General features: G+C 41.2%; 1 protein-coding gene across 6 annotated transcripts in view; it reads left to right on the forward strand.

The window, feature by feature from the left end:
* Positions 1-26,972, forward strand: part of LEKR1 (leucine, glutamate and lysine rich 1) — a 66,988-nt gene that overhangs the window by 12,941 nt on the left and 27,075 nt on the right. For all 6 annotated transcript variants that reach the window (XM_060274454.2, XM_060274453.2, XM_088669115.1 and 3 more), the window contains 4 exons: positions 8,940-9,059; positions 10,728-10,903; positions 13,256-13,441; positions 23,903-23,984. In XM_060274454.2, the coding sequence (XP_060130437.2) occupies positions 8,940-9,059; positions 10,728-10,903; positions 13,256-13,441; positions 23,903-23,984 (564 nt within the window). The remainder of the gene's footprint in view (positions 1-8,939; positions 9,060-10,727; positions 10,904-13,255; positions 13,442-23,902; positions 23,985-26,972) is intronic.

The raw sequence follows: 26,972 nt of genomic DNA on the forward strand, positions 1-26,972 counted from the left end.
AACTTTGGCTGGCTTGCCAGACCCAGCTTGCATCCCGATGAATTCATGTTCATAAAACCATAGTTCAAATGATTCTTTAGAGGTCAGTGTCCGTTCCTTGAATTGTTTAGTACCATTCAGTAACGTCATGGTAGGAAAGTTATTTTAAAGTCTGCTGTCATCAGAGGTGAAACTCCAGTTTAAGAGTTTTCTTAGCAACCTAAAGGTTTGCCCTGTTGTGAAAAAGACAGGTGAGAATATGATTTTGCCCTTCCAGCTGTAACATGGGAAATTTGAACTCAGTCATGGGTTGGTTTGCGAATCAGGAGCCAACATAGACAAGAGTTTCCCCACTTACTTTTTGATATAAATGTCCCTTTTCCCTCCCTTGTCAACTTTAACCATGGTTTAGTGCAGGGGTCAGCAAACTTTTTCAGCAGGGGGCCGGTCCACTGTCGCTCAGACCTTGTGGGGGGCCGGACTATATTTTGGAAAAAAATATGAACAAATTCCTATGCCCCACAAATAACCCAGAGATGCATTTTAAATAAAAGGACACATTCTACTCATGTAAAAACATGCCGATTCCCGGACTGTCCGCGGGCTGGATTTATAAGGTGATGTAGTGTTACATCTGCACTAATGCCAACGATGGTAACCGCTTACCAGGGTTGTAATTGTTATAAACAATTTGGCCAGTACTGGTAGCTTTAGGTTACAAATCCTAATACAGATAACACACCTGGCTAAAACAGAAATCCTTGTTTAATTGTATTGAAATGTGAAAGTTTTATCACTCACAACACTGGCATGAGCAATCTCAGCAAATAATAACAATACCTAGCATTTGAATTGGAATGTTGGAAGCACTTCATACATTATCTTAGTAAAACAGTTCTGTAAGGTAGGATAATAATAATGATTATGAATGATTCCTTAGAATGGCTTTCTATTCCAGATTTGCAGTGGCTTGTGTTTCCTGTTACAGGTGGTTGTTTCTTTGTTTTTTTGCCACTCACCTCTACTTCCACATCTATTAAGATGGTTCTTGGCATCATAATCTTGAAAAATGACAGCATCAGAAAGCCTTATTAGAGGAAACGGGTGGTATTGAGTAAATGTGCAGGGCCAGGATCCATTGTATGATAACTAAGGCAGGACATCACAACTCAGAGGGGAAAAGGTTAAAAAGAATAGGTTTGAGGCCTGGGTGGACATTTGAGGAAGTGCCTTGTGTACAAAAGATAAGGGGCTATTGATCTTTTCTCTTGGATGCACTGCATTCAGAGCCCAGGTGTTGCCAGACAATTGAGCTGTGGACTTTTCTCCAATTTACAAAGGAAGAGTGCAAAGGTCCTTTGAGGCAAGAAACACCTGAAGCAGGGGTGGAGGGGATCTCATTGTATAATATGCCTTGCTAATCACCAGGGGACTCCTGTTTGAGAGCCCCATCATTAATTGATTTGGCCTTGTTGGCCTATGAAGTTTGGTATGCTGGTTTCATGTTGATTGAATGGAATTTGTGTTTACATTATTTTAAAGTCGCTAGCTGTAGAGCTATGATCTAGCTGCCTAGCAGGGCCCAGCCGGATATAGAACTGCTATCTTTGTGAAGTGTGGATCTGGATTTGTACCCATTCTTCCTATATTTGAATGACATTTGATGAATGTGTGACCTCTGACTTGGATACCCTCAGTGTGACTCATTCTCAGAAAAGGCGTGCAGATAACGCAGCTGGAGGTTTTTATCAAGCATGCAGGATTCTGTAGGCTGTGTTATCTGTTTCAGCTGGTCATACCATGTGGGAAATAGAAATAGTTCTGCTTGTTTTGAAAGTACATTTTTGGAAACAGAACTATTCTCCTAAAACTAGTATTTCACTTAGTCAAAGCATGGATGTCTCTTTACTCTTTCAAGCTAATATGCAAACTTGCTGGTCAGCAGACAGCTCATGTTTCTTGCATGGGAACTTGCTTCTCAATACTGTATAGTTATTTAGTCAGGGGTAGATGTTATTCTATAATTGGAGTTTGTCACATTTGAACTGTTATCCGTGTAAAAATCTCCATTATCTTCTGACAATGTGGACTTGAGTTTAGGAAAATTGATGCTATGTTAAATCTGTTGGTCTTTATAGTGCCAAAGGTTTGTTGCTTTTGCTGCAGCAGACTAATATAGCTATCCCTCTTGAGTGCTCTTTATTTGTAATTTTCAAATTACTGATATTTCTGTCCTACAGACTCCTGTGTATAATTTTAATATGTAATCTGAAAGCTGACACTTGTGTTCCATACCAAAGTATGGAAGATATAACGTAGTGCCAGAAGCATGAGAAACGTCATTGTTTTCCTTTTCAATGTATTGTTTTAAATTTAGCTGACTGAGCTTTATCTGACCCATATCTTTGTCAATGTGCTTATCGGCATGTGTGTCCTCCCCGAAGGAGGAAATGTTGTGTCTGACAACCCTAGACTGTCAGACTGTGCTATTCTTTTCCAATGGTTTGCACTACGGTAAGAGAAAAGTGCCGCTACGTTGTCCAAATCTAATTGCAGACAAAAGAAACTTAATACTGTATGGGGGTTCAGCACTTGTTCCTTGTTTTGAACAACTGCTAAGCAAAACTGAAAGTCACTTAAACTCTAGAAAGAAACAGGCAAACCTAGCACAAGATGGCTTGCATACAGATAGGAAAATTTCAAAGCTCAGAGCCAAACACATTTGTGATTCTGAGAAGGATTTCTTTTACACAATTATCACCTTATGTCACCGAAAAACCTGATAAGATAGAACAGTAACCCTGATTAAACAGTATTGTTCTTCTAGGCAGTGTATTTTAGTGTTTGCATATATTTTTCTGATCTAAAAATAAATAAATCAGTGCCTCCAAAAAATATTATTGAAGGAATTGCTTTGTGTTGAATAAGATTATATCAATACAAATCACAGTTTCAGATGACTGACAAATCACGATTCAGAATTCTACTTATTTTGCACATCAAATATCTATATACTTGCTAATCTAAGACTAATCTTATTTATTTTAAAAATGTAGCCAGCTTTCCAGCTTTCAATTTCTCCACCGATTGTGTGTGCATGTGAAGAAGCCAAGTTTGCTGTTGCCTGTGATATACAATACATAGGCCTGGCCAATTAGGTCTGTGCACCCAGGGCAGCTTTGGGGTGTGTGTGTTTCTGCAAGATCAGCCCATACTGCAGGGAAATCAACTTTTGAAACTGGCATTGCATAGGAATGCTATTCAAAAGCAGGAGGTGTTGTGGAGAGAAATCCTGCCAGCCTAGGCTTCTCTACAGATGGTTCCCAACTGCACTTCTCATCTACCTTAGGAAGCAAGTCTCCAGTTTCTTTATGTGTGCAAATATAAGTCTGTGTATGAAATTGAAGATGATTGTGGTCACCAATGTCCCCTAGCAAGATTTTATGGTGTTTGCTAACCATTTACACAGCCTTGAGGAAGGATCCGTCATTTTTTCCGGAATAGATGCCTGCTGACCTGTTTTCTCCTGCCTTCTATTTTCCTTATCAGCACTGGTTGTCAAGATTTAGCCTGTGTTTAGCATATGACCATATGCTGGCTGTGATAGCAAGATGTTCAGTTTCACGGTTTATGTGAACTGTGCAAGTGCAGAGGAGATCAGCATGTTCTTAGTTGTTGTTGTCCCCACCCCCTTTTAGTGCCCAGTTAATTATCCATGGAGCATAGTATGCTTTTCATGGTTTCATTTGCTAAAAATTAGGAAAGTGACAAAGAGTTTTCTTTCTCCAATTTGACTTTTTGATGTGGGAAACACAGCCAGGAGGACATGGTTTTATAATCAACCTTTGTCATTAAAGCACTGTGCTTTCCCTTGACACCAAGATGCACTGTTCAAGTTGTCATGACTTACCAGTATTTTCATACCCACATAGAGTCAAATAAATATATTGCTGAGAAAAGCAGGCAGGTCTTCAAGAAAATGAAGTAATCTCACCTGTTATGAACAGGCCTGTGAAGGGCAGTTTGAGGGGAGCATATCAGTTGACCATATGTTTACATGCAGGAGGTCCCATGTTTAATCCTTGGTTTCTCTCCAGCTAAAAACATCTCAGACTAATGGACCAGAGGTGGTCTGTTTCAATATACAGCTGCTGCAGCTTCATAGGAGAAGTTTGAGGAGTCTGACTTTCCTCCTCAGAAGCCTAAGAAACAAAAAACACTTCTGGAAGGTACTTGATTTACCGTGGCACAGCAAAACAACCAGAAGTCCTGTAGCACCTTAAAGGCTTGTTTTATTTAAAGCAGTGGTTCTCAAACTTTATTCTCTGGGCCACATTTTCAGAATAAAAATTTGCTTGCACCACACCAAATTTCTTATTTTTAAGAAATACATTGGAAAACAAAAAGATGTCAACTAGGATTGTCCTCAGTGCTCCTGCTCTCAAATGTTTCTTTGATTGTCCTTGAATCTTCCTGCCACACTTGCTATCCTCCCCTGCCACACCTTTTGAGAACCACTGAAATAAAGCATTTTTACCCTGTTCTTCAGCTGCAAAGGCTCCCAGGTTGACTTACAAAGATTAAAAATAGGACAGTTCTCAGGCTTACAATACTTTGAACAATAATTAACAATATAAGACGAACAAGGATTAGGAGGAAGGAGAGGGGAAAGCAAACACAGGCACTAGTTTTCAGTTACAAAGTTCTTATGATGAGCAGCTGGAAAGGAAACAGTTCAAGGAAAGGGGAAAGCCAAAGTTGCTGGCTTATCAGCTGAGTTTATAGAGTGGGCCTTCATCCCCTCCCTTCCTCCCTCTGCTTGCAGCCTGACTTAATGGCTGCTGCCAGGTGATAACTGAGGGAGTGGGTAAGCCAGCTGGCTTCTCAGCAGAGCCTATGGAGTGGCCCTGCTTCCCTTAACTGTAACCCAACAGACTATTTAATGGCACAAGCTTTTGTGGACTAGAGTCTTTAAGATGTTACAGAATATTAAACCAGTATCACCCAAACTTAAACCATGTTTGTCTCTCTTTCACTGAAGGAAGGCAACTTGCAAATGGAAAGTGAAGGAAACATCCTTCACTTACCCAGACACTAAGCTTGGGAGAGTGTCCGCTACTTTGCCCTTACTCTTACCCCATTGCAAATGGTTTTCCCCAAGCAGACGTTGCAAGGCCACCTGTCATGTACGATCTAGTTGAGATTCCTGCGTTGCAGGGGATTTGACTAGATGACCCTTGGGATCCCTTCCAACTCTGCAATTCTATATGTTTCCCTGAAAATTCAGGGTGGGGGTCCCCAGTTCTAGTCTACACCACACTGCCTCTTGGAAATTCAACTATGCCTTGAGAACAGCCACTGTCATGTAAACCACATGTTTGTTTTCTTTTTACTCAGTCACACTGGGGGATCCTCAAAGAGGTGTGTTCCTACTTGGGAAGAGGAATGGAGAGGTTCACACCAGCCAACTTCAGAAGTGCTGATCTAAAAATAATTGATTGCATTCACTTTTTTTATTGCACACCCAGCAAGAATTATGTCATGTGCAATTTTCAGCTAAACTGGGAGAGCTGGCTGTTCTTTTCAAGGCATTCCCGGGAGATATTTATCACCCAATCCTGGGAATCAGACAAAAAAAATGCTTTTTTTTGGCAAAAGAAAATGTGATGAAGTTGTTATTGGTTCATTTTCCTGTTTATTTTTCAAAAGGGAGATGGGATGTAATTTATGGGTATCAAATGTTAGCCTGACCTGAATCGTTGCAGTAAAATGCAGATGAATATAATTATTTTATAAGGAACAATAAGCTCAGTTCAAGAAGTATCACTGCAAGTTTTATTAGCTTAAGTAATTCAGTTTTCAAAAGCTACCAGTCTCTGGTGTTGCTAAAGGCCTCTGTTGGCAAGGAATTGCTGGTGTGCATATTAATGGTGTAACCCTATACTTCCATATTATATTTTATACTGCCTTGAATAAAGATTAGATACTTGTGTTTCATTTCAAAAAACTTTCAGTATGTTTGATTAAAACGTCCAAGGAGAAGGACATTCAGTTCTGTCTTTAATAATGTTTAATGCCTTATTCACAGGATCCTGCAAACATCGGTCATTTCCATCAAAAGCCTGTTCACACACATTAAATTTTGGGGAGAACTCTCCAGCTGGTGCAAGTCTTGAGTGTACAGACTGTATGTGTTTTATTAAACTAATGTCCTAATCCCATCCTTCTTCCAAAGACCCCAGGGTAGCATACATTATACACATCCCTGTCAACAACCCTGTGTGTCAGGTTAGGCAGACAGAATGACTAATCCAAGATCACTGCGAGCTTCATCATGCAATCCGGGTTTCTCCAGTGGTGGCCTGACTCTCCTAACCACTACCATGCTAGCTCCATACTGTTCTCATTGGCCATTCTGGTTTTTTTGCAGGTGAAATCTTTTTGGGGTCCAGTCAAGTGGTCAAGGTCAGGCTACCGAAAAATAACATAGGGGCTTCTCCATATTTTAGAGATGCATGAGTACACAGAAATGCATACATTTGTGAATTAAATAAAGTGGTTTTAGGCGACTAAATCCTACTTGGAGTAGACCCACTGAAATTAATGGACACGATGACATTTGCTCTGTTTATTTCATTGAGGCTGCTCTGAGTAGAGCTTCATGGGATGCAACCCCATGACTCCTAGCCTGGAAAGCTCAGTTGGTTAGACTAGTGTGATGCTGATAACGCCAGTGTTGCAGGTTGGATCCCTGTGTGAGACAGCTGCATATCCCTGCATTGCAGGGGATTGGAGTAGGTGATCCTCAGGGTCCCTTCCTGCTCTACAACTCTATGATTCTATGATTGTCTTAAAAAGTAAAAACTGCTTGATAGCTATCTAAGGGCATCCGATTGGCAGAAGCTGGACGCCAGAGAAAAGGGCACAGCATAAGACTGTGCTGTTCACACACCATAGTTCTTACATCCTTTGGATCTGTCGGCCGCGTCTGGTATTTCAGTGCATTTGGAGCCTCAGTGGGATGTGTTTTATAGGGTAAAGAAATGTACTTCATTGTGAGAGGTTTAACAAGGAACACCAAGGCTAGGGACAGATAGCTTTAAAAACGTGATTTAAGAGGTTTTACTTTTCATGTTGTATTTTTCACATCAGCTTTTTATCAGGAAAAGAGCCCTTATTGTCTATCTTGTTGAGTATTGCCTGCTCTGACAGCTAGGGACTCTCCAGGGTTTCATGCAGAGTTTTTTTTTACAGGACTTGCTACCTGATCTTTTTAACTGGAGAAGGTGCTGGTGGTCAGACCTGAAACTTTCTGCAAGCAAAGCATATGCTCTACCACTCATATGGACCCTCCCCATATTTTCCTTTTGTCCTACTGTTGCCTCAGGTCAAATCAGTTTTGCAGTTTCTGGAGTACAGAAAACTTGCAAATTGGTTTACCTGAGCTGAAAGTGGGGTAAATTAACACACCAGCTTTTTTCAGCCATTCGGAGCGGGAGGGGATGAACATGGTGATTATGGTGGAACATCTTGATAGCAGGCTGCGCTCCCAAACTACACACTGGGTTGCATCCAGACTAAGGGTTGTATCTAGTATGTATCATAGTCAGCAGACTCATTGAAATTAATGGACGTAACCAATTTGTCCGTTTATTTCGGCACATCTTCTCTGAGTAGTCCAACTTAGGTGGACCACAACCCCAAATGAGCTGAACTTGGGTCCCGTTGACATCAGTGTAAAAAAACAACAACGACTAAGTCACCATTAAAATCAACTTAGTCTGGATTCAAGCTGTTCACAATCTGGACATATGTTGATTGGGGGCAGTGGCTGCCCCCTCCTATGCATATTACCCCCCTTTTGAATGCATGAAGATGGCTAGCATGAATCATTTTCAAACTACCTTCAGCTGCCTTTAAAAAGCCAGTTGATTTAAAAAGCCATGAAGGTACCACAAAAAGATGGCATTACAAAGTGTTTAGCAGACATTTATTTACTAACTGGAATGAATGAATGAATAAAATGAGCCAGTAATCTAACACAGGTTGTCTTTGCATGACTGAGTGGTCAGTTCCTCGGTATTCCATGTGTTGTATTCTACTAGGAATATCCACAGTAGACCCGCTGAAATGAGTGAACTTAAATTAGTTACATCTCCAAGTATGACTTAGCTGCTCTGCCCCACTGTAGCAGGGATGAGCAGCAGGGCTACAGATGTGACAGTCCCTATGCCACTTGACCACATCCCCTCGCTGCCTACCAGGGCTATGAATTGTAGTCTAAGAATGTTAACCATCTCAAGACTTTTAGTTTAATCGCCAGGCTTTTAATTAATTGATAAACAGTCTTAAATTTAAATAAACTATGTAATCTGAATCTCAAATGCCTTTTGTGGCTATTGAAAGAAGTGTAAAATATCTTACGATTAATTAGTTTTTAAATTTGCTGTTAAGTTCTGCACCGCCGCCACCCTCCCCACCCTCCCCTTATTCTTCCTGCCAAAGCAAAATCATGCCAGTTTCCAGCTGTAAGAATATGGGGGAAATGAAGACGAAAATCCTTCTGCTTTAAAACTGTACAGTGATCAAAAGATAATGGAAAGATCTGCTGTGCCAGCAAAAAAAAAAAAGCGCTTATGTTGGAGCATGCTATCTGGTGAGCAGAAGATGCTGAGCAAAACATGACTTTACAACTGGTGTTAAAGGCAGATATGTCAGCGCAATATTTACAAGCAGGATGCCGGGGTGTTCCCCCCCACCCCTCACAGTATCATCAGGTCTTTAACAATAGCCTTTCAGGGCTTTTGTTCACATGTCTAGTGCAACATTCTTCCACTAAACCAGCAGCTGCCCTTGCATGAACAGAAGATGCTTTTTTTCTCAAGGAAGGGTACTTTTGGATCCAGGGCATTGATTTCTTATTTTTTAACCCCCCTCCTTTTTAAAAAAACTTCTTATAGGATAAAAACTTTATCTCTGGAGCTTGAAAATAAGCAAGCAGCAATACAAAATCTAAATGAACAGATGAGGAGCCTCCAGAAAGAGAATGAAGTTTCATGCAGACAATCACAGCTGTTGCGGTAAGAAATTTCAGAAGGCAATATGTAGGAGAACTAACTTTTTTGTGATGCACGCAGTAGGATATATCTGGTAAAATCGTAGCATTAGCTGCCCACATGTTTTTATTGAAATGCTTCATTCCTATGATTTTCCGTAAACTATGATTAGTAGATCCGGTGTGTTACATTTGTATTCGGGAACTATAGTTTGTTCCAACCAAAGTTAGTTTAAACAAATCACGATGAAATGGTGGCTTCAGATTCTGGTTTGTTAACAAACTTTAATTAGAAAAACCACCATTCTCTGAGTTTGTGGTTGTTCTAAAGTTCTAAAGACCTTTCACTCACCACCTGTCACATAGGGAGAAGAGCCAAAGGCTCACTGTGGCTTGTTCCCAGTCAACCACAACGTAGGTAATCATGTGACCCACGTCATAGCTTGCATTCAGATGTTATGCTGTCAGACAAGCAGGTAGCATTCTGGTTTGCAAGTAATCAGAAATAACATTGTATGTTCGAGTGAAAGTATATTTTGCTGTAACCTGTGTTCAGAACTTCCTCATAGGGGAAGACGGGGGGACTGCCATTTGGGGAAGAAAGCAAAAAGACACATAGATATCTCCACATGCATTTCTGGGTTGGAGTTATAGTGGGTCTGAATTCTTTACTTCACCCCATCCATGACCACAAAGTGTATTTCTTTAATTGTGTCCAGTCTTTCCCAGTGTTCATTATTTCTAGCTCTATAACCTTCTAAATAGACTAAATATTGACAATGTCCAAAGTTTCTGTGCCCAAGAGTTATCTAATAGTGATGCAGCTGAGAAGTGAAGCATACATAGTCTTCTGTTGTCAACTGCTATCCTAAATGGAGCTTTGTGCTCCCGTCATCACTGTCCAACTTCCTGAAAGCCTCTTGGTCTACCTATGTGTGCCTCTGCTTTTGCTGCTCTGCTCTACCCAACTCCCCCTTGACCAGCCTGCTTACTTCTTCTCTCAATTCCCTAGTCTAGCACATAATCCCTGGAAACCTCCTGCACTGGACCACAACAAATCACCATGGTATTTCCCCATCTTCTCCCTTGATCCCAGTTTGTGGCTGGGAGTAAAAAGCAAGCTGAAAGCCCTCACACAGGAATTCCCTACAAGCGTCTTCATTAATACACATTCATTTGTTTAAGTGTGTGGAGCTATACGTCATGACCCAAAGTTTGGCCATCTCTACCACAAATCAAGATTTTTGACAGACTGATGTCTTTCCGAATCAGAAAATTATCCAAAAATGCAAGATTCCTACAAATGGTTGGGCATATAAAAAAAAATCCACGAAAATTATGTCTGAATATTAGCTGTAATCTTTGGTAGAGCACCCATTTTGTCCAAACAATGATATAATTCTAAAAAAAAAAATCATGCATGTTGAATTCAAAAGTGCATGTGCTAGGTGTGTGCCAGCTACACGAGATGGAGAGGTATTTGGTAAAGATAGTCATAATTGCCATATGAAGCTTAGCTGAAAATGTTGAAACATATTCCAAGTATTGATGAATCTGACTGCAAGGCAGAAAACTAAATTAGCTTCTTTTATTTATATAAACCAATAATATTTTTAAAATGCTTTTTTTCAAAGTGCTATTTTGTTTTTTAAAAAACCATTTACCAATTAGTTCTTCTTTTCCTTTTTGGCAGAAAAACATTGGAACGACATAAATTCATACTAAAGAAAGCCTTTGTTCTCCTTCCCTTTATCAAAGGAGAGGTACACAGTGTTAAAGGAGGAATATTTGACTTTCTCGGCCAATGGAGTGCACTCAAAGGAGAGATTTTTTTACACATAAAAAATATTAATTTAACAGCATTGACAGGTAAATTACCAGATTACAACTTTCCCCAGCATCTGATTCTTGCTCATTTTTACAAACTTTTAATAGTGATTTACACTTCTGATTTACTTGTCTTCACAGAACCCTTGTAAAGTATATCAGACTAAAAACTAGTTATTGCTGAGGCAGTAAACCCTGTACTACTTTAGATGGTCAGTTGTGATATGATGGGATCTTTAATTATAATAATGCTACAGAGAAAGCATTCTTCTTATTAGGAATGTTAAGTGAAGATATCAAGGAAAAAGATAGATGTCTAGTAATGTATGCAACCACGTCCGCCAGAGTCCTTATTGCTAAAAATTGGAAAAGCGAATTAATTCCAAAAATAGAGGATTGGCAAATTAAATTGATAAGGTATCAAAATGTGGCGAGGAAAATAGGAGAAAGTAAGGGAATATCAGAACAGAAAATAGATAAAGATTGGAGAAAATTCAATGATTACATGGTAGAATTTGTGGAAAATGCTAACCTCTTAGCAGACAGGTGAAGGGCCCAAGGAAACTAAACAAAAATGGAAGAAAACATGTAAAAAGGTATACAGATGAACTTGGATACAAAAACCGAAATAGAGAAAAGGCTGGAGGTCATCACAGGGTGGAGGGGGTGTAAGGGGTGCGGGGTTTTTTGCTTTTGCTTTTTGTTTTTTCCTATGTTTATGTTGTTATTATCATTTTTTCTTTTTCTTTTCTTTTTTTTTACATGTTGTATAGAACGGATTTGTATTTATCTGAATTGGCATTTAATTTTTTGTAAAATTATTATTTCTTAAATAAAGAGTATTTTCTGGAAAGAAAAAAGAAAAAAAAAGAAAAAAAAGAGAAAGCGAGATGTCAGGGAGAAGGCTTGTGCCCCAGCCTCACTGAAATCTGTTTTCCTATGCAAAGGTGCTTTTTAAAGAAAGTTTTTTAGTTATCACTGGGCATTTAGTCTTGTGAGTTTCCACCTGTGAGCTGAAATGGGTACAGCCTTAGCAAGGGCTTCCCACTTCAATGAGAGTCGGAGAGAATGGCTTCCTCGAGCTTGATAGCTGAGCTCTGATTTGGGTCCAGGTCTCTCTTCCCTGCCAGCTTTTGCCCACAAAAATTAGCTGCACACAGTAGCTTATGACTGTTGACCGTTTTTTATGGGTCACGTTGAAATGACTTGAACAAAATCCAACACGGGGAATTTTCTGCCTCACAGGAAAAACAACTGTCAACCTTCCCCTTAAGTCATAGAAATGAAGGGTCATGGAAACTGAAGTCTCCAAAGGCGCCTCAAGGGGTAGGCAATGGGAGAACTCGCTGTGCTCTCATTGGCAAAGGGCAAAAGAGGCACATTGGCAGGATGCTGCCTCTGCCACTGCTGTTCTCTGTTTCCAGGTGATCTCAGGTTCTTGTGCAAGTGTTAAATTCACTGCAGCTTTTCAGAACAGAATAGCAGGAAATAGGGATATGAGTGAATTATTTTGACGTTGGGCCCCGGTCAGACATCTGACTAGATAATATGTGTTACTGTATAAGAAAATCCGTTTTAATATTGTTTTTTACCCCAGATACCTGACTCTTTTTATGCACATTTTTTATTTTTGTAATCTGCATGAAATCCCAGCTCCTCCTATTCAGGTGTGTTCTTATTTTGCTCAGTTAACTACAGCAGGTTTTGTAAATGCTGAGAGCAGCTGACTTGATACATGTGCTTTTCTTGCTGAATACGACACTGTCTCTGGTTTTTCTGAGTGGCTGTTGCAGAAATGTTCTGAATATCTTACATGAGGCAAATGTAAAAATATGTGCATGCTTTCCCCATTCTTTCTGTAACATCTCATTCTAAAAGTGCTTCTTTTGTTAATGTTGAGCTTGAATGGCAGAAAATTAAGGCTCAGGAACCTGAGAACATTGTGCCCCTCTGCACGCAGTGCCATTTTGAAATTCTGTAACTGTTTATGCACTTGGCAATACAGACCACACTTACAATTACCTCTGATTTTTGGTCCTTCAGCCCTGACTTGTCACAATTAATGTATATTCTAGCAGTGACTGGCAATAACTATCCATACTTAGCCAAAGGAAGTCTGAATAAAGAGCAGCAAATATGCTTGGTACTTGTCAAATACAGAAATACTATACAAATTGACAATTAAATTGAAGCTGGGACAAAGGGATCAAAATCATATGTTTATTTATTTAAAAAGTGATGGCATCTTCATAGGTGTAGATACTGAATCTGTAGTACTTAAATAGCCAGCAAAAATTAATTGAAATTCATTCTTCTTTCTTGAAGAGTTGTTTCTGTACAACAGAGGACAGTCATTGTTATTGTGATGGTTATTGAAATTCAATTACCTTTCAGAAATATCCAGTCTGAACCGAAGCTTGGGTGAATGCCAGAGGGAAAATCTGCTCCTCCAGGAGGAGGTGCAGCGTTTAAGGTTGATATCAGACACAGCTGAGCAGCAAGCTGAGCAACTCCAGGCGACTCTCTTACGAGAGAGTGAATTACAAAACAGATGTCACGAACTACAGAAGAAAACACAAGGTAGGTGTTAATTTTAGAACAAGCAGCTGGCTTCACTGACAAGCAGCATGTTTAAAAACTTCTATCCTGCTGTAGTCAGCCATTCTTAAAGGTACATGTGCGAATCTCAATGAGCCATCATTTCACATGTGCTTCCTCCTCTGTTTCTGTGGTTTTCACTTCTGCTTTCAAAGTAACCACAGTTCCCCATTATTTTTGTGCTTAAGAGAACTGTGGTTTCATTAAATGGTGGTATGTTAAGGAGAAAGCCAGGATCTTTCAGATCCCCGCTAATTTGAAACCACTGTTTAAATCAGCCACAGTTCCCCGACTACAGCCATAACGAGGAACTGTGGCTACTTTGAAAGCAGAAGTGCAGTGTTCCCAATATCCTTACAGCCACACGGGGAGAGGGTTGCTCATGAACCAACTGTTCATTAATGTACTGAGAAACCATCATTCTTACATCCGAACTAGCCCATAGAGTGCATTCATACCACCACAGCAATTTCATTCCACTTTGGTTTTTGCGAGGAGAGTACAGACAGTACTGTTGCACTCCGATCCTACTTCTGGGCTTCCCATGTACACTCTGAGAACAGGATGCTGGACCAGATGTGCTAGACGCCTCTAATAGCCTTACTAATCTCCATAAACTTGTTTCTGAGGAAACACAGAAGGCTGGGAAAAGGTGGATTTCTCCCATCTACCACTTCTCCCTTTCAAATCTCTCCATAACATTTTTCTCCGACGTACCGGAAGCCAGGGCAGAACCTGGAGTTCCTGATACAGTGGTACCTTGGGTTAATAACTTAATTCATTCCGGAACCTGAAACTGTTCTTAACCTGAGGTACCACTTTAGCTAATGGGGCCTCCTGCTGCCGCCGCACGATTTCTGCTCTCATCCTGAAACAAAGTTCCTAACCCGAGGTACTGTTTCTGGGTTAGCGGAGTCTGTAACCTGAAGCGTCTGTTAACCGGGGTACCACTGTATTACGTGTTTCTGGTGGCTCACATTTTGCACCAACTGAGAAGAGTCTTCTCAGGCTGCCTTACATAATCTCGTGGCATTTACTTTTACATCTGTGTTTACTTCCAAACATCTTGCCCTGTCACAGAGAGATTCTTGAGATACGTTCAGAGACACGGTATATTAAAGCATCTCACAATGCTTTGTACATACCAGCTCCCCCCCAAATAACTGTGGGAACTGTCATTGACCCCCTCACAGGACTGCAATTCCCAGCACCCTTAAGAAACTATAGTTTCTAGGATTCCTTGGGCGAAGGCATGTGCTTTAAATATATGGCATGGATGTGACCAAAATTCGAGGAGACTCTTTTAAGTACTGTGCTGCACACCAGCTTTGTGTCTGCATTATGTGTCATAAAGCTCCTAGCAGCTGATTGCCAAAGACAGGAGGAGGTCATACTGCTTCCATCTTAGGCACTCAGCCACAGGGCTCTTTGTTTGTCAAAGAGGGGAGATGAGGTGGCAGTGATGGAGCAGCCTGCCAGTGGGGAAAAGCACATTCCACTGATGGATTAGATAATACTGCATGGATACATTGCAACAGCATGTGGACAGGATACAACTTTTAATAATAAATAAATGCATTAAAACGAGAGCTCAGAAGAGCATTCAGTATTGTGAATCTCTTTTTAATATTCATTTAGAGGCACCCTTTGTTCTAGCTGATCATTTTAGTGCCTTTGGCATCCCTGGTGAAGCTTAAATGGAGCCAGGCACAGAGTTCCTAGGCTCATCCAATGCCTGTCTGTTTTGGCATAATCTGGGACCTCTCCTAATTGTGTCTAATGGTCTCCTCTCTGAAACTGAAGAAGCATCGTGTTAGTCTCTCGTTCATTTTACATGCAGGCATTAACAGGTGTTGTTGTTGTTGTTGTTGTTGTTGTTGTTGTTTTTTAAAAAAGTGTGCTGCCTTTCTATTTTGATTCAAAAACTTCATTTCAAAACCAACGCCATCATTCAGTCCATGATCCTGACCGGCAACTAAAATATTCTAAAAGTGTACAGGTTGTGCTATTCAAAAAGTAGCTTTGATTCATCAAAATGACAGGGTAATTGCAGAGCACTGCCGCTCTCACAGTATGTGATTTCAAGTCCTGAACAGCGGTAGTTATGGTACGGAATGGCTTTCATTACAGAACCAATAGTAATGGTGATACAGCAGTGAACAGAGGAATTTGCCATTTTAGCATGTGCTGTTGTTGCAGAAGGAGCCCTTGACATGTAAAGCCAAGGAATCCACTGTATCTGGGCACAATGAAGGAGATGTAAAAGATGTAAAACACCTGCCTGAGCCTCACAAGCTCCTGTGGCAAACACACACACACACACACACACACACACACACACACAGAGAGAGAGAGAGAGAGAGAGAGAGCCTATTTATTTTTTTTACATTTGTTTGCTTCCCCACAGCATAGCGTTCTCTGAGTGGTTTTCAATCCAGAAATATACATTTAAATAACAAATAAGGCATAAACCATAAAATATGCATAAATAACAGCAAGAAACCCAAAACTTTCTGCAAACCCTCGATAAATTACTTAGAAAGCCTGGGTGAACTCAAAAGACCACAAGGATTGCATCAGGCAAACCTACTTTAGGAGGGCGTTTCCATAACAGAGGTGCTCCTTCCAAGCATAGCTGCCAAGTTTTCCCTTTTCTTGCGAGGAAGCCTATTCAGCATAATGGAATTTCCCTTTAAAAAAGGGATAACTTGGCAGCTATGCTTCCAAGACAGCCTTCTGGCTACCCACCTCATATCATTCAACAGGGAAATTGAAGCTGGGCCTCCAAAGAAGACCTTGAAGTTATTGGGATACTTAAAGGAGAAGGTAGCCTTTCAGATAACCTGGTCCCAAGCTGCCTGGGGCTTCAAAGGTCAAAGCTGCACAATAATTGTGCACGAACATGGATGGGGGCCCAGTGCAACTTGCAAAACAGAGGCATCAAACTGCTTCGTTCCAGTTCAGAATCTTACAGCCCTGTTCTGGGCCAATTGCTGTTCCTGAGTTATTTTTAAAGACAGCCTCTGTATAACACATTGCAGTACCGGTAGTTTGAATTTCTATTTTTTTTTTTTAACATACTTTTTATTAATTTTACAAAATACAAAAAAACAAAAAAAAACGGTACATACTTAAACCCCTTTTCCACCTCCTTCCTACCCACCCACATGGGTCCTCCCCTGCCACAGAAGTATCCCATGTTTGTGAACAGTCAGAAATGGTCCATTTTATGCTTGGATTTCTGTCCTCCTCCCCCTCCCCTGACCCCAAAGCCCCCCCCTGCCACCAGGGAGCTCCAGCAAACCAGGGCAGTACGCAGGAGGACATCCATCCAACCATCTATTGTTATACCAAAAAAAGAGAAAAATAGAAATAGGAAAAAAAAGGGGAAAAAGAAAGGGCGAAGAAGAAAAAAAAGAAAAAGAAAAAAACAATACAAAACAGAAAAATTTTTCTTGCATTCATAGTTGAAAAACCATATTTTATGGGCTTCCCCTCCCCCCCTTCCCCGGTTTTCATCCCTTTTTTATCATCTGCAACAGTTTCTTACTTTATAAAAATACACCTTTGTATCTTATACAACTTATAAATCAATTGTTAACATTTTCATCTAATATTCAAATCACTGAAAATTCAAACTCCCATTTTCTCTTCCCGTGCCTAATTTTTTTTCTCCCTCTATAAGCCTCCATATTTTCACATTTTCCAAAATCCATTCACTTTTAAAACTATAACTATTCTCAATTTAACCTTACATCCCCGATTACCGGCTCCACCCCCCCCCAATCCAGCAAATTCCAAAATCAGCAGACCAGTTATAAACCTGTTAATCCATCCTTATAATCACAACATCACTTTCCCTTCACCCCACCCCCTGTTTACAGTCTCTTGCCATCCAGGTCACCATACAGGACCCCTGAATTTCTTCTCTTCTCTGCATATTTTTTCCTTCTTCCCTGTGGGCGTTCTGGAGTTCCAATAATACCAATCGTGCCCCCCTCAAAGGCAGGGCACTCCATCCAACTTTTTGTAGAGTAAAGTCATCATTTTTTTCATGGTGTGTTTCATTTTGTGTTGAATCATCACAGTCCTCATCTTCATCTTTTCCTTCCCCATCATTGTCATTCTCACATTGCTCTTTTCCAGTGTCAAAAGCTTCATCTCCTAGAAAATCATATTCCGCCATCACCTCCTGAAATTTCTGCTGTAACTCCTGTCGTCGTGTCTCCTCTTGACATAACTCTATTCTTGTTTCCCACATTAAGGTCAAAACAGACCGCTGGAACTCAGGGGAACACTTTTTTGTTGACATATTTCAGTCCTGCCAAGGTCAAAACTTATCACGTGGGGTGGAATATGATCACAGTTTATTTTCTCGACTCCATTTTAACAAGCTGGCTGCATTCTTCAAGTCTTGTTAACAATAAAGTTCGAATTCACATTTCACAAGCACTTAAGCCAAAAAAGAAATTCCACAAAGTCCAGAAATACAAAGTGAAGTAAAAATTGACTTATAAATCCTGATCAACTCACTGGATTGCCTGGGCTGCCGGCTCCCGAGGGAAAGAAAGGTTTTTCTTAGGCTTTACCTCATTGCTGCAGGGCAGTCATAAACCACAGTCTCTCTCCCCTTTTCACCCTGCATCAAAGGGGATATTCTCTTTGATGCCTTTGAGGGATCCTTTTGAATTACAAATCTTCTGTTTATGGCTTCGGGTTTCTATTTACTGTCTCTTTGTTGCCGTGGGGGGGGGGTGGCTTCCTCTTTTCTCCCCTCTCTCCCAGACCAAATTGTTTTATAATCCAAATCGTGAGGTTACTTACAGTCTTTTCCAATCGTTTTATTTTCGGAAGAATCCAGCGCTCTCCGTCTTCGGCTTGAAGCTTCTCCCTGCTAGAATAACGTTGCCGCTCAAAATGGCCCCCGCGACTTCTACCCTCCTCGCTCCGGAGCTCTTATTAGAGCTAACCGAAGAGTTGGGGAGTCCGGATTGGGTCTGTGCCGAGCAAATTGCCCTCGGGACGCCCTTCCCGAGGTTCTAAGGGGCGCAGCGTTGCTCTCGCTGCCCTCCCCACTCCTAGCAGAGACGGGCCGTCTCGGAGACGAGACGAAACCCCGCCGATCGACGCTGGCGCTGAACCCGGAAGCCGGTAGTTTGAATTTCTAGTCTCGTTGCTCTTACTGCCGCATAAGATCAAGATCCTCTTTTCCATGTGCTGCAACATCACCACTGTAAGGGACAGATACGGTAGGAAAGCAGGTGCAGACTGAGCTGCCCCTCCCTCCCCCTTTTTGTAATATTCCATTGACATAGCGAACACACTTGGAGAAAGTTTAAGCAGTGGGCTGGGGGGAAAACCGCAAACATCTAATTACTGTGTTTTAATGAAGCTGCAGTTATCTAGAACTAGTTGTTTTATTAAGAGTGATAAATGCATTGAGTTAACAGGCAGTGATGTAGCAGTTATAGCCGACAAGTAAAAATAAAAACCACATATTAATAATTGCACATTTTGTTCTCACTGAAGTAGTTTTCAATATTCATATTTCTTTCTCTAATCTGCCTTTCTGTTCTTAGAGGTCAGTATGACCGGAAAATCAGTAAACTAAATTCCTATTTATCATCAGAAGAGGGTGAGTGCTCTCTTATTTTCAATAAACATTTTACATTGTAAGCCTCCCTATGTCCCTCGGATAAAGGGTGGTATAGAAATTTAGCAAACAAACAGACAAAAATCATGAAGGAAAATAAAAACAAAAACTTAATAGGCCAAATTACTGTTTTCCCTGGAAATAACTAAGCAAAACAAAATATATTTTAATCAGTTATGTTTCTGCTTTGCTGTAAATGGAAGCATTTTAAAAGAAATGTCTAACAAAACAATCTATTCCCACTAGGGGAGCCAGAAAGACAAAAAAACGTGTGCAGAAAGCCATTATTTGTAATTTAATTTCCCATGTGCTTAATGTTTCAGTATACTAACCGGACTAGAACTTTTTGCAGAGAACATAATCTAAAAGAGGCATGCATGCAAAATAGTTGGCAATTTTCTCTTGCTACTTGTAAAATAAAATCCTCGACGCCATGACTTCAACAAGCACAGTAAACATATTTATTGCATTGTTATCCCTCCCTCCCTCGCTTCAAGGAGCTCAGAACAGCAACAGTCCTATCAAATAACCTGGTTCTGATCCTCATGTTATGCCTCCTACACCCCAACAGGAAACTGCAGGAAATGCTCTTTGTGGCAGGAGGCTGTATGCACAAGCTGTAATGTGCAAAGGCTGCTCACCCCACGGATCAGCCTTATTACCTGGAGGCTGTGGCTTAGCCTTGTGGAGCACATTCTTTGCATACAAAGGCCCCAGGTTCAATTGCCAGCATCTCCAGAAAGGGCAGGAAAAGTCTGCTATCTAAAACCGTGGATATCTGCAGACAGTCAATGTAGACCAGGTGTGGGGAACCTTTGGCCCTCCACGCGTTCTTGAACGACAGCTCCCATCCTCCCTGGATACTGGCTATACTTGCAGGAACTGATGTGCATTGCAACTCAGCAACATCTGGAGGGTCAAAGGTTTCCTGGTGCAGACAGTACTGAGCTAGATGGACCAATGGTCTGCATAAGGCAACTTACTCAAGCACATTGATCTCTCCAACTGGATTATCTGTCATACCATATTGAAATAATTATTGAAACATTTTTACGTAACGGCTCTTCCAGTTGCATGTACTTTCGTTTTCCTCTCGGTAAATGAGGTTTTACTAAGAAGATGGGTTTGGAGGGGGGTTATGTAAAAGGTTCACCTATTGTTAGCTCAACATTTGGCGTCATTGTGTGCCACCTGGAATGTTCGAGCTGTAACGAAAGAGTCACCATGCCTGTCTCTGTTATAGCTGTTGACAATACCTTTTTGATATATTCTACAGTTATGGGATGCGGGTGGTGCTGTGGGTAATAATAATAATAATAATAATAATAATAATAATAATAAATAAATAAATAAATAAATAATAATAATAAATAAATAATTTATACCTCGCCCATCTGGCTGGGTTTCCCTAGCCACTCTGGGCGGCTTCCAATAGAATATTAAAATGCAATAATCTATTAAACATTAAAAGCTTCGCTAAACAAGGCTGCCTTCAGATGTCTTCTAAAAATCTGGTAGTTGTTTTTCTCTCTGACCTCTGGTGGGAGGGTGTTCCACAGGGTGGGTGCCACTACTGAGAAGGCCCTCTGTGGGTTAAACCACAGAGCCTAGAGCTTGCCGATCAGAAGGTCGACGGTTCGAATCCCCGTGACGGGGTGAGCTCCCGTTACTTGGTCCCTGCTCCTGCCAACCTACCGGTAGCAGTTCAAAAGCATGAAGTGCAAGTAGATAAATAGGTACCTCTCCGGCAGGAAGGTAAACGCCGTTTCCGTGCACTGCTCTCGTTTACCAGAAGTGACTTAGTCATGCTGGCAACATGACCTGGAAGCTGTATGCCGGCTCCTTCGGCCAGTAAAGCGAGATGAGCGCTGCAACCCAGTCACGACTGGACCTAACAGTCAGGGGTACCTTTACCTTTTAGTCCAATGCCACATTGTCAGGGATCCCTTTACCTTTACAGTTATGTGGGGTGTTTTTTTTTTGTCCTTATCAGATTTTTCACATGTTTATATCTGAAGGGCAGCATAAAAAATATTGTTCTATGAAAAACATAAGCTAAATATTCTGAGTACAAATGAAGCTTTCCATTTTTTTTGCCACAAGTATGGTAAGTAAAGCAGTGGTTCCCAATTAGCTAAGAAATGCAGACCCTCTCTTTTTCAAAGGCCAAGCAATGGACCCTACTTTTGATTTTTTAAATATGTATCTATGATAGTTTTTGTTACATGAATGGTGCTGCAGACCCCTCGGATGGGTTATGCAGACTTCCTGGGGTCCACGGACCACCAGCTGGGAACCACTGAACTAAAGAAATAGAATTAAATCTGCCATGTGTCACTAGGTAAAGAAATAGAATTTAATTCACGTGTCATAAGTTCAAGGTGCCTGTTGCCTTCTTGCTGCTCTTATTAATTAAAACATTTATGAGTCACCTTTCCACTCAGAAACTAAGCACCCAAGGCTATATGCAATCAGGTATTTACAGGCTGACATGGCTGCTTTTCTAGAATGTTAAGTTCTCGGGTATTTTCCCATTATTGTGGTTGTGTGTGTGTTTGTTTGTTTGTTTGTTTGTGTGTGTGTGTCTGTCTTTCTCTGGGATTGTATTTAGTCCAGGCAGTTTGAAGCTTTGTTATTGTTGTTCCCTGCCACTGCCAGTCAGTTGGCTTAAATGATTTCACTGAGGGGGAAACAGCAGGCTTGGGAGATGTACAATCTGAGGTGCTTCAATATACCCACAGCAGGGTGCAGGAAGCAAGGCAAGTTGGCAGCCACTGTGTGCTAACAAAAGCTGACAGATTAACTCCTGGGGGTGGGGGAAGTGACTGTGAAACTTCTTTATTTTCTCCATCATTTGCAGTGATCATTTGTCCGTATGGCCCACTGTAATTGTTCAAAGCAAATTAGTGTTTGGGGGAAACCATTTGTCCTCTTCTTTTGAACATCATCTTAAGAAGGTTCTATCTAAGTTGTCATTCATTTTCCATTCCTTTTTATTTAGATTACACACCTTAGGTACATGCAGTACCCAGATGCTCTGGATATGCTAGACCACAATGGCGATAGAGTTATCTGTGATGTGCATATGCAGTACATCAGGGTAGGAATAGTTTCAGATTCAAGGGGTGGGACATCTGTGCCAAGATTAATGCAGCAATTACCATCAAATGCTGTTTGATTGTGAAGTTATTTATGGGGCTCTTAGAGCCTAGGGCTTACCGATCAGAAGGTCAGCGGTTCGAATCCCTGCGACGGGGTGAGCTCCCGTTGCTCGGTCCCTACTCCTGCCAACCTAGCAGTTCGAAAGCACGACAAGTGCAAGTAGATAAATAGGTACCACTCTGGCGGGAAGGTAAATCACGTTTCCATGTGCTGCTCCGGTTCGCCAGAAGCGGCTTAGTCATGCTGGCCACATGACCAGGAAGCTGTCTGCAGACAAACTGCCGGGTCCCTCGTCCTATAGAGTGAGATGAGCGCTGCAACCCCAGAGTCGTCCGCTAATGGTCAGGGGTACCTTTACCTTTTTACCTTTAGTAAGTGACTATCCCTTCTTGTTGCCCACTTCTAGCTTCATTGTACATACTTAGCCTAGCAGCTGAGGTCTGTGATCTGCCACTTTGCGCATTACACTGGCCCCATGGATGCTGATGAAGGAGTGACTACTACATCTGCAAAATTCTCACCAACTGTAAAGTGTAAATTTGCCCTCTGAGTTAATAGTATCGTCACTTGTCTATACCAGCTGCCTGGTATAGCTTTTTAAAATATCAATTGTTTGAATTTTTAGAAAAGTTCCCTAGGCTAATGATAGTGTATTGGAATTTATAGCACATAAGGAAGGTAAATGGCGTTTCCGTGTGCTGCTTTGGTTCGCCAGAAGCAGCTTTGTCATGCTGGCCACATGACCTGGAAGCTGTACGTCAGCTCCCTCGGCCAATAACGCGAGATGAGCGCCGCAACCCCAGAGTCGGTCACGGCTGGACCTAATGGTCAGTGGTCCCTTTATCTTTACCTAAGGATAGGACAGCACAAGAATATTTTTTTAAGAATCTCCTTTCTGAAATCAGATATATTGGACTGTTGTATAAACCAGTGACTTTTATTTCCAGAATGATTTTTTTAGAGTGCAGGTTATAACAATATCATGTGCAAGTTTAAAATCAGTCTGGAAAAGACAGTAAGAAAACAATATAAATGTACTAATTACTTCCTATCGGTAATGCAAAATCTGTTGAAAGACCAATTCCCATCAGTGCCTATCAGTTTCAGAAGTTGATGCTGCTTGACTTCTTTTTACAAAAAGCTTATATACATGATGTTTATTATATACTTCTGGTTCTGTAGAAAGGTGCCTTGTTCTTGTATCACTTTAAATCACAGATGAAGTAAGGTGAATGTGCAGCATGCTGGTGTATGATGCTGAAATCATGGGCGATTGGTTCTTCCTTTATTCCTACTGCTCCTGCACTGCTGGGAGCTAAGGTCTGATATGGCTGAACCTGAACATTTGAAGATTCTGGACATAGAAAGTTATTCATGCAGCACACAATTAAACTATTGCACTAGCTCCCCACAACTAGGCCACCAACTAGGATGACTTTATGGCTACTAGCTTCAATGGCCATGTTCCACCTCCTTTAACTGCGGTTTAAAGTGACATGCAAATGAGAGCATTAAAAAAGACTACCTGCTATAATGTGTGCAGTCTACTATGGGCTTTTGAGGAAGAACGCAGGATGGAATAATAATGTTAGATGATGATAATATATATTAACAATTTCTTATTTCAGATTTAACAAGTCAAGTCGAGACGATTGAGCACAAGTTCCAGAAAGCAGCTACCGAAATCAGCCATTATAAAGAACTATTCGTGTAAGACACTTAATTTTATTCATATCAGGTATAAATTTTATTCATAACAGGTATCGTTTTTTTCTGCCTGATTCCCCTATAATTATGTGCTAAAATGTAAGAGATAATGAATACTAGGTTAGTTTACTGAAATCTGCTAAGGACTGAGAGTAGTGTTGATTTTTATATTCAAGATTTATAAGACATGGAACATATTGTTGCATGCAGCCTCAATCTCCTTTCACATCACCCCAATCTCAGAGTGCTGCAAGATTCCAGGGGTTCCAGGCGCTTACCTAGGGTTCATGTTTCCATTCAGAATGAGGCGCAGTACTCACTGCGGTGTCTTTATGATACAGGGTTTATTTACACATATATACAACCTGAGCCTACAATGGAGGAGTTCGCAGCATTAGCACCTCATGAGGGTCTTGTTTCTCCCATAGTCACAGCCTTGGATTCAAACAGACACCATTGCTCTCTCTCCCTGCCCCTAGCTTGCTGCTTTCCTTCTCAGAGACTTCACTCCTAACACTAACCTCTGGCTCCGGCTTTATCTCATAATGGCCCATCACCCAGACCATCACCTCATGAGAAACTAGCCTGGCTTAATTAACTTTTACCACTTACTGATTCCAGGGGATTAGAAGTGCCAAGCACATAGCTTAGCACCCCAAGCCTTAATTAAATCTTAACACCCACTGGACCCAGGAATTTAGGGGAGTCTGGGACCCACAGACTCATAACACTACTTTATTATTTTTGTGGTGCCTTAATACATTGTAGGTTGTTGTCCTCTTCTGATCCCATGAAGCAACCTATAGAGGTCTTAGTGAGCAACTTGTTCCAAGGAGAGCTGGAAATGAAATGAACCCTTTTGATCTCCTATGTTTCCTCTTATTTTGGAGAGCAATAGTCTTTTAAAGAGACAGGCACTTCTCTTCTTGTGCTCCTGGACCTTCCACTTGGTGCACTCCCTGCACCATTGTACTTTAGGAGTGGGGAACGCTCAATTCCTCAGGCCTAGAAAAAAGTCAACCATGAGTTTCCCGGCTGTGGTCCTATGGGTCTTGGTGCTGCCTGCCAGTCTTGGCTTCAGTGGGCTCCTGAACACCAGCATCATGCTTAGAGCCAGAAACCCAGTCCTCCTCCTCTGCTGGTGACCCTACAACTTCCAACTCAATATCCTTGCCACTGCTAGATTTGGGGATCAAGAGAGTTAACGAGGTTATATGCATAGTGTCTTTTTGAATGAGTAGAGAAGTTAGAAAAACAATTCAGGAGATACTGGGAATCTTTTACACTGCAAGGAAATTGAACATAGCAGCCCTGCTGGATCAAACCAAAGGTCCACTGCCTCCAAACATGGAACTCCATGATCAATAGTCATTGGTTGGCCACTTTAAGGCTTCTGACTCTGCAGTGGCAGCTACGTTTCTACCTGCCGCAAACCTCAAGGCACATATTATGTCATGTGTGGGTCAGGCTGACGTAATTTGTGGGAAGTGACCAATGTGGACAAAAGCCCATTTTTGTTTCAGATTTTGAGTACATGGCATCTGGCACTGCAGTGATAAGGAACAGTGGCACACAACCCTCTCCCTCCTCCAACGTACAATATCCAGCAGCAAGGTGGTGGTGGTGGGGGGACCCATTTGTACAAAGTGAATGCAAGAGCTACAAAGAAAACAGGAAATCCTGCCAAGTCAGAGTGTAGAGCTCATAAAAGGAACAAGCGAGGGCGAGCTAAGTGAAAAACACCTGCACGCACCCAAAGTCAAGGCAGATGGTTATATAAGAGATGCAGAAAAGCCTGCCGCAAAATATGGGTGGAGAATGCACTGCGAGCGAGTGGCTGCTTGGCTTGTTCAGACCGCAACACGGTCTGCAGGAAGAAGCCCAAACTCTTGCCCTACAGGAGGGAGGCCTGCCACTGAGCATGTGGAAATGAGATAGCTGGTATAAACAGACTTTAGCGGAAGAAACATTATTGGCAAGAATGGTGAAAAGTTCATTACCCATAATAGCCAGTTCCTGCCAAATGATACCTCAACAAGTAGAAAATCCATTGGCACCGTCACAAGAATCATCATGCGAGGTCAGACCAAATGGTCCACCTAACCTAGGATCTTGTCTACAACCTCCATTGGCTCTAATAAATCCAAGTGAAGAGGTTGTTTGTGGTCTATCACACTCCCAGGGGAGCTTTTGAGCTCCTGCAACCCCTGCTGGTGAAGGCCAGGGAATCCTCACAAGAAGGACAAGTTGTCAGATAGATCCCTTTTCACATTGCTGGATGGGCTATGCACACAAGCACAGGTCTTATAAAAGCTACCTATACCGAGTCAGACCATTGGTCTTTGCTTCATCTGCATCAACACTATTGACACTGACTAGTAGTAGCTCTTTATGGTTTCAGAAAGGAGACTTTTCCAGCCCATCCAGGAAATGTCTGGGGTTGAAATTTGGATTTTTTTTGCATGGAAAGCATGGCATGTGCTCTCCCACTATCATACAGTTCCCAGCATTCATTAGCTACAGTCATGATTAGTAATATTTGCCCTTAATACTTTTTTCCTTGCTATATCAAACGTGGACTTTTAACCATAACAAATTCAGGAGTGAAATTCCTTTTTATAGTTGTGGTACATTTTACATTCAGAGGTAGCGTACATGCATTGTTATTTCAAAAGACAGCAATCAGTATTCTTTTCAATAGCTTTCCTTTCTTGAAATATATGTATGGTTTCTTTATGACATGTACGTTCCTGCATTCACATTTTGGGGGTGGGGGTGGAAAATCAAATCTACAAATAGCCTGTTGCTAAGCGTTCCAAATATTTTAACAGTAATTGAAATGAAAAACACAGTGATTGCATATACATAAATATACCATAATTAGTTTCCATAATGAGTCTGGGTCTAATTTAGCAAAGTAGTATATTCTATTTCAGTTTAAGTATAAATATAAAGATTAACTAGCGTTATTAATAGGTGAAGTAATGTTAT

The sequence above is a fragment of the Zootoca vivipara genome, chromosome 5, assembly GCF_965207765.1.
Source record: "Zootoca vivipara chromosome 5, rZooViv2.hap1.1, whole genome shotgun sequence".
NCBI lineage: Eukaryota > Metazoa > Chordata > Lepidosauria > Squamata > Lacertidae > Zootoca > Zootoca vivipara.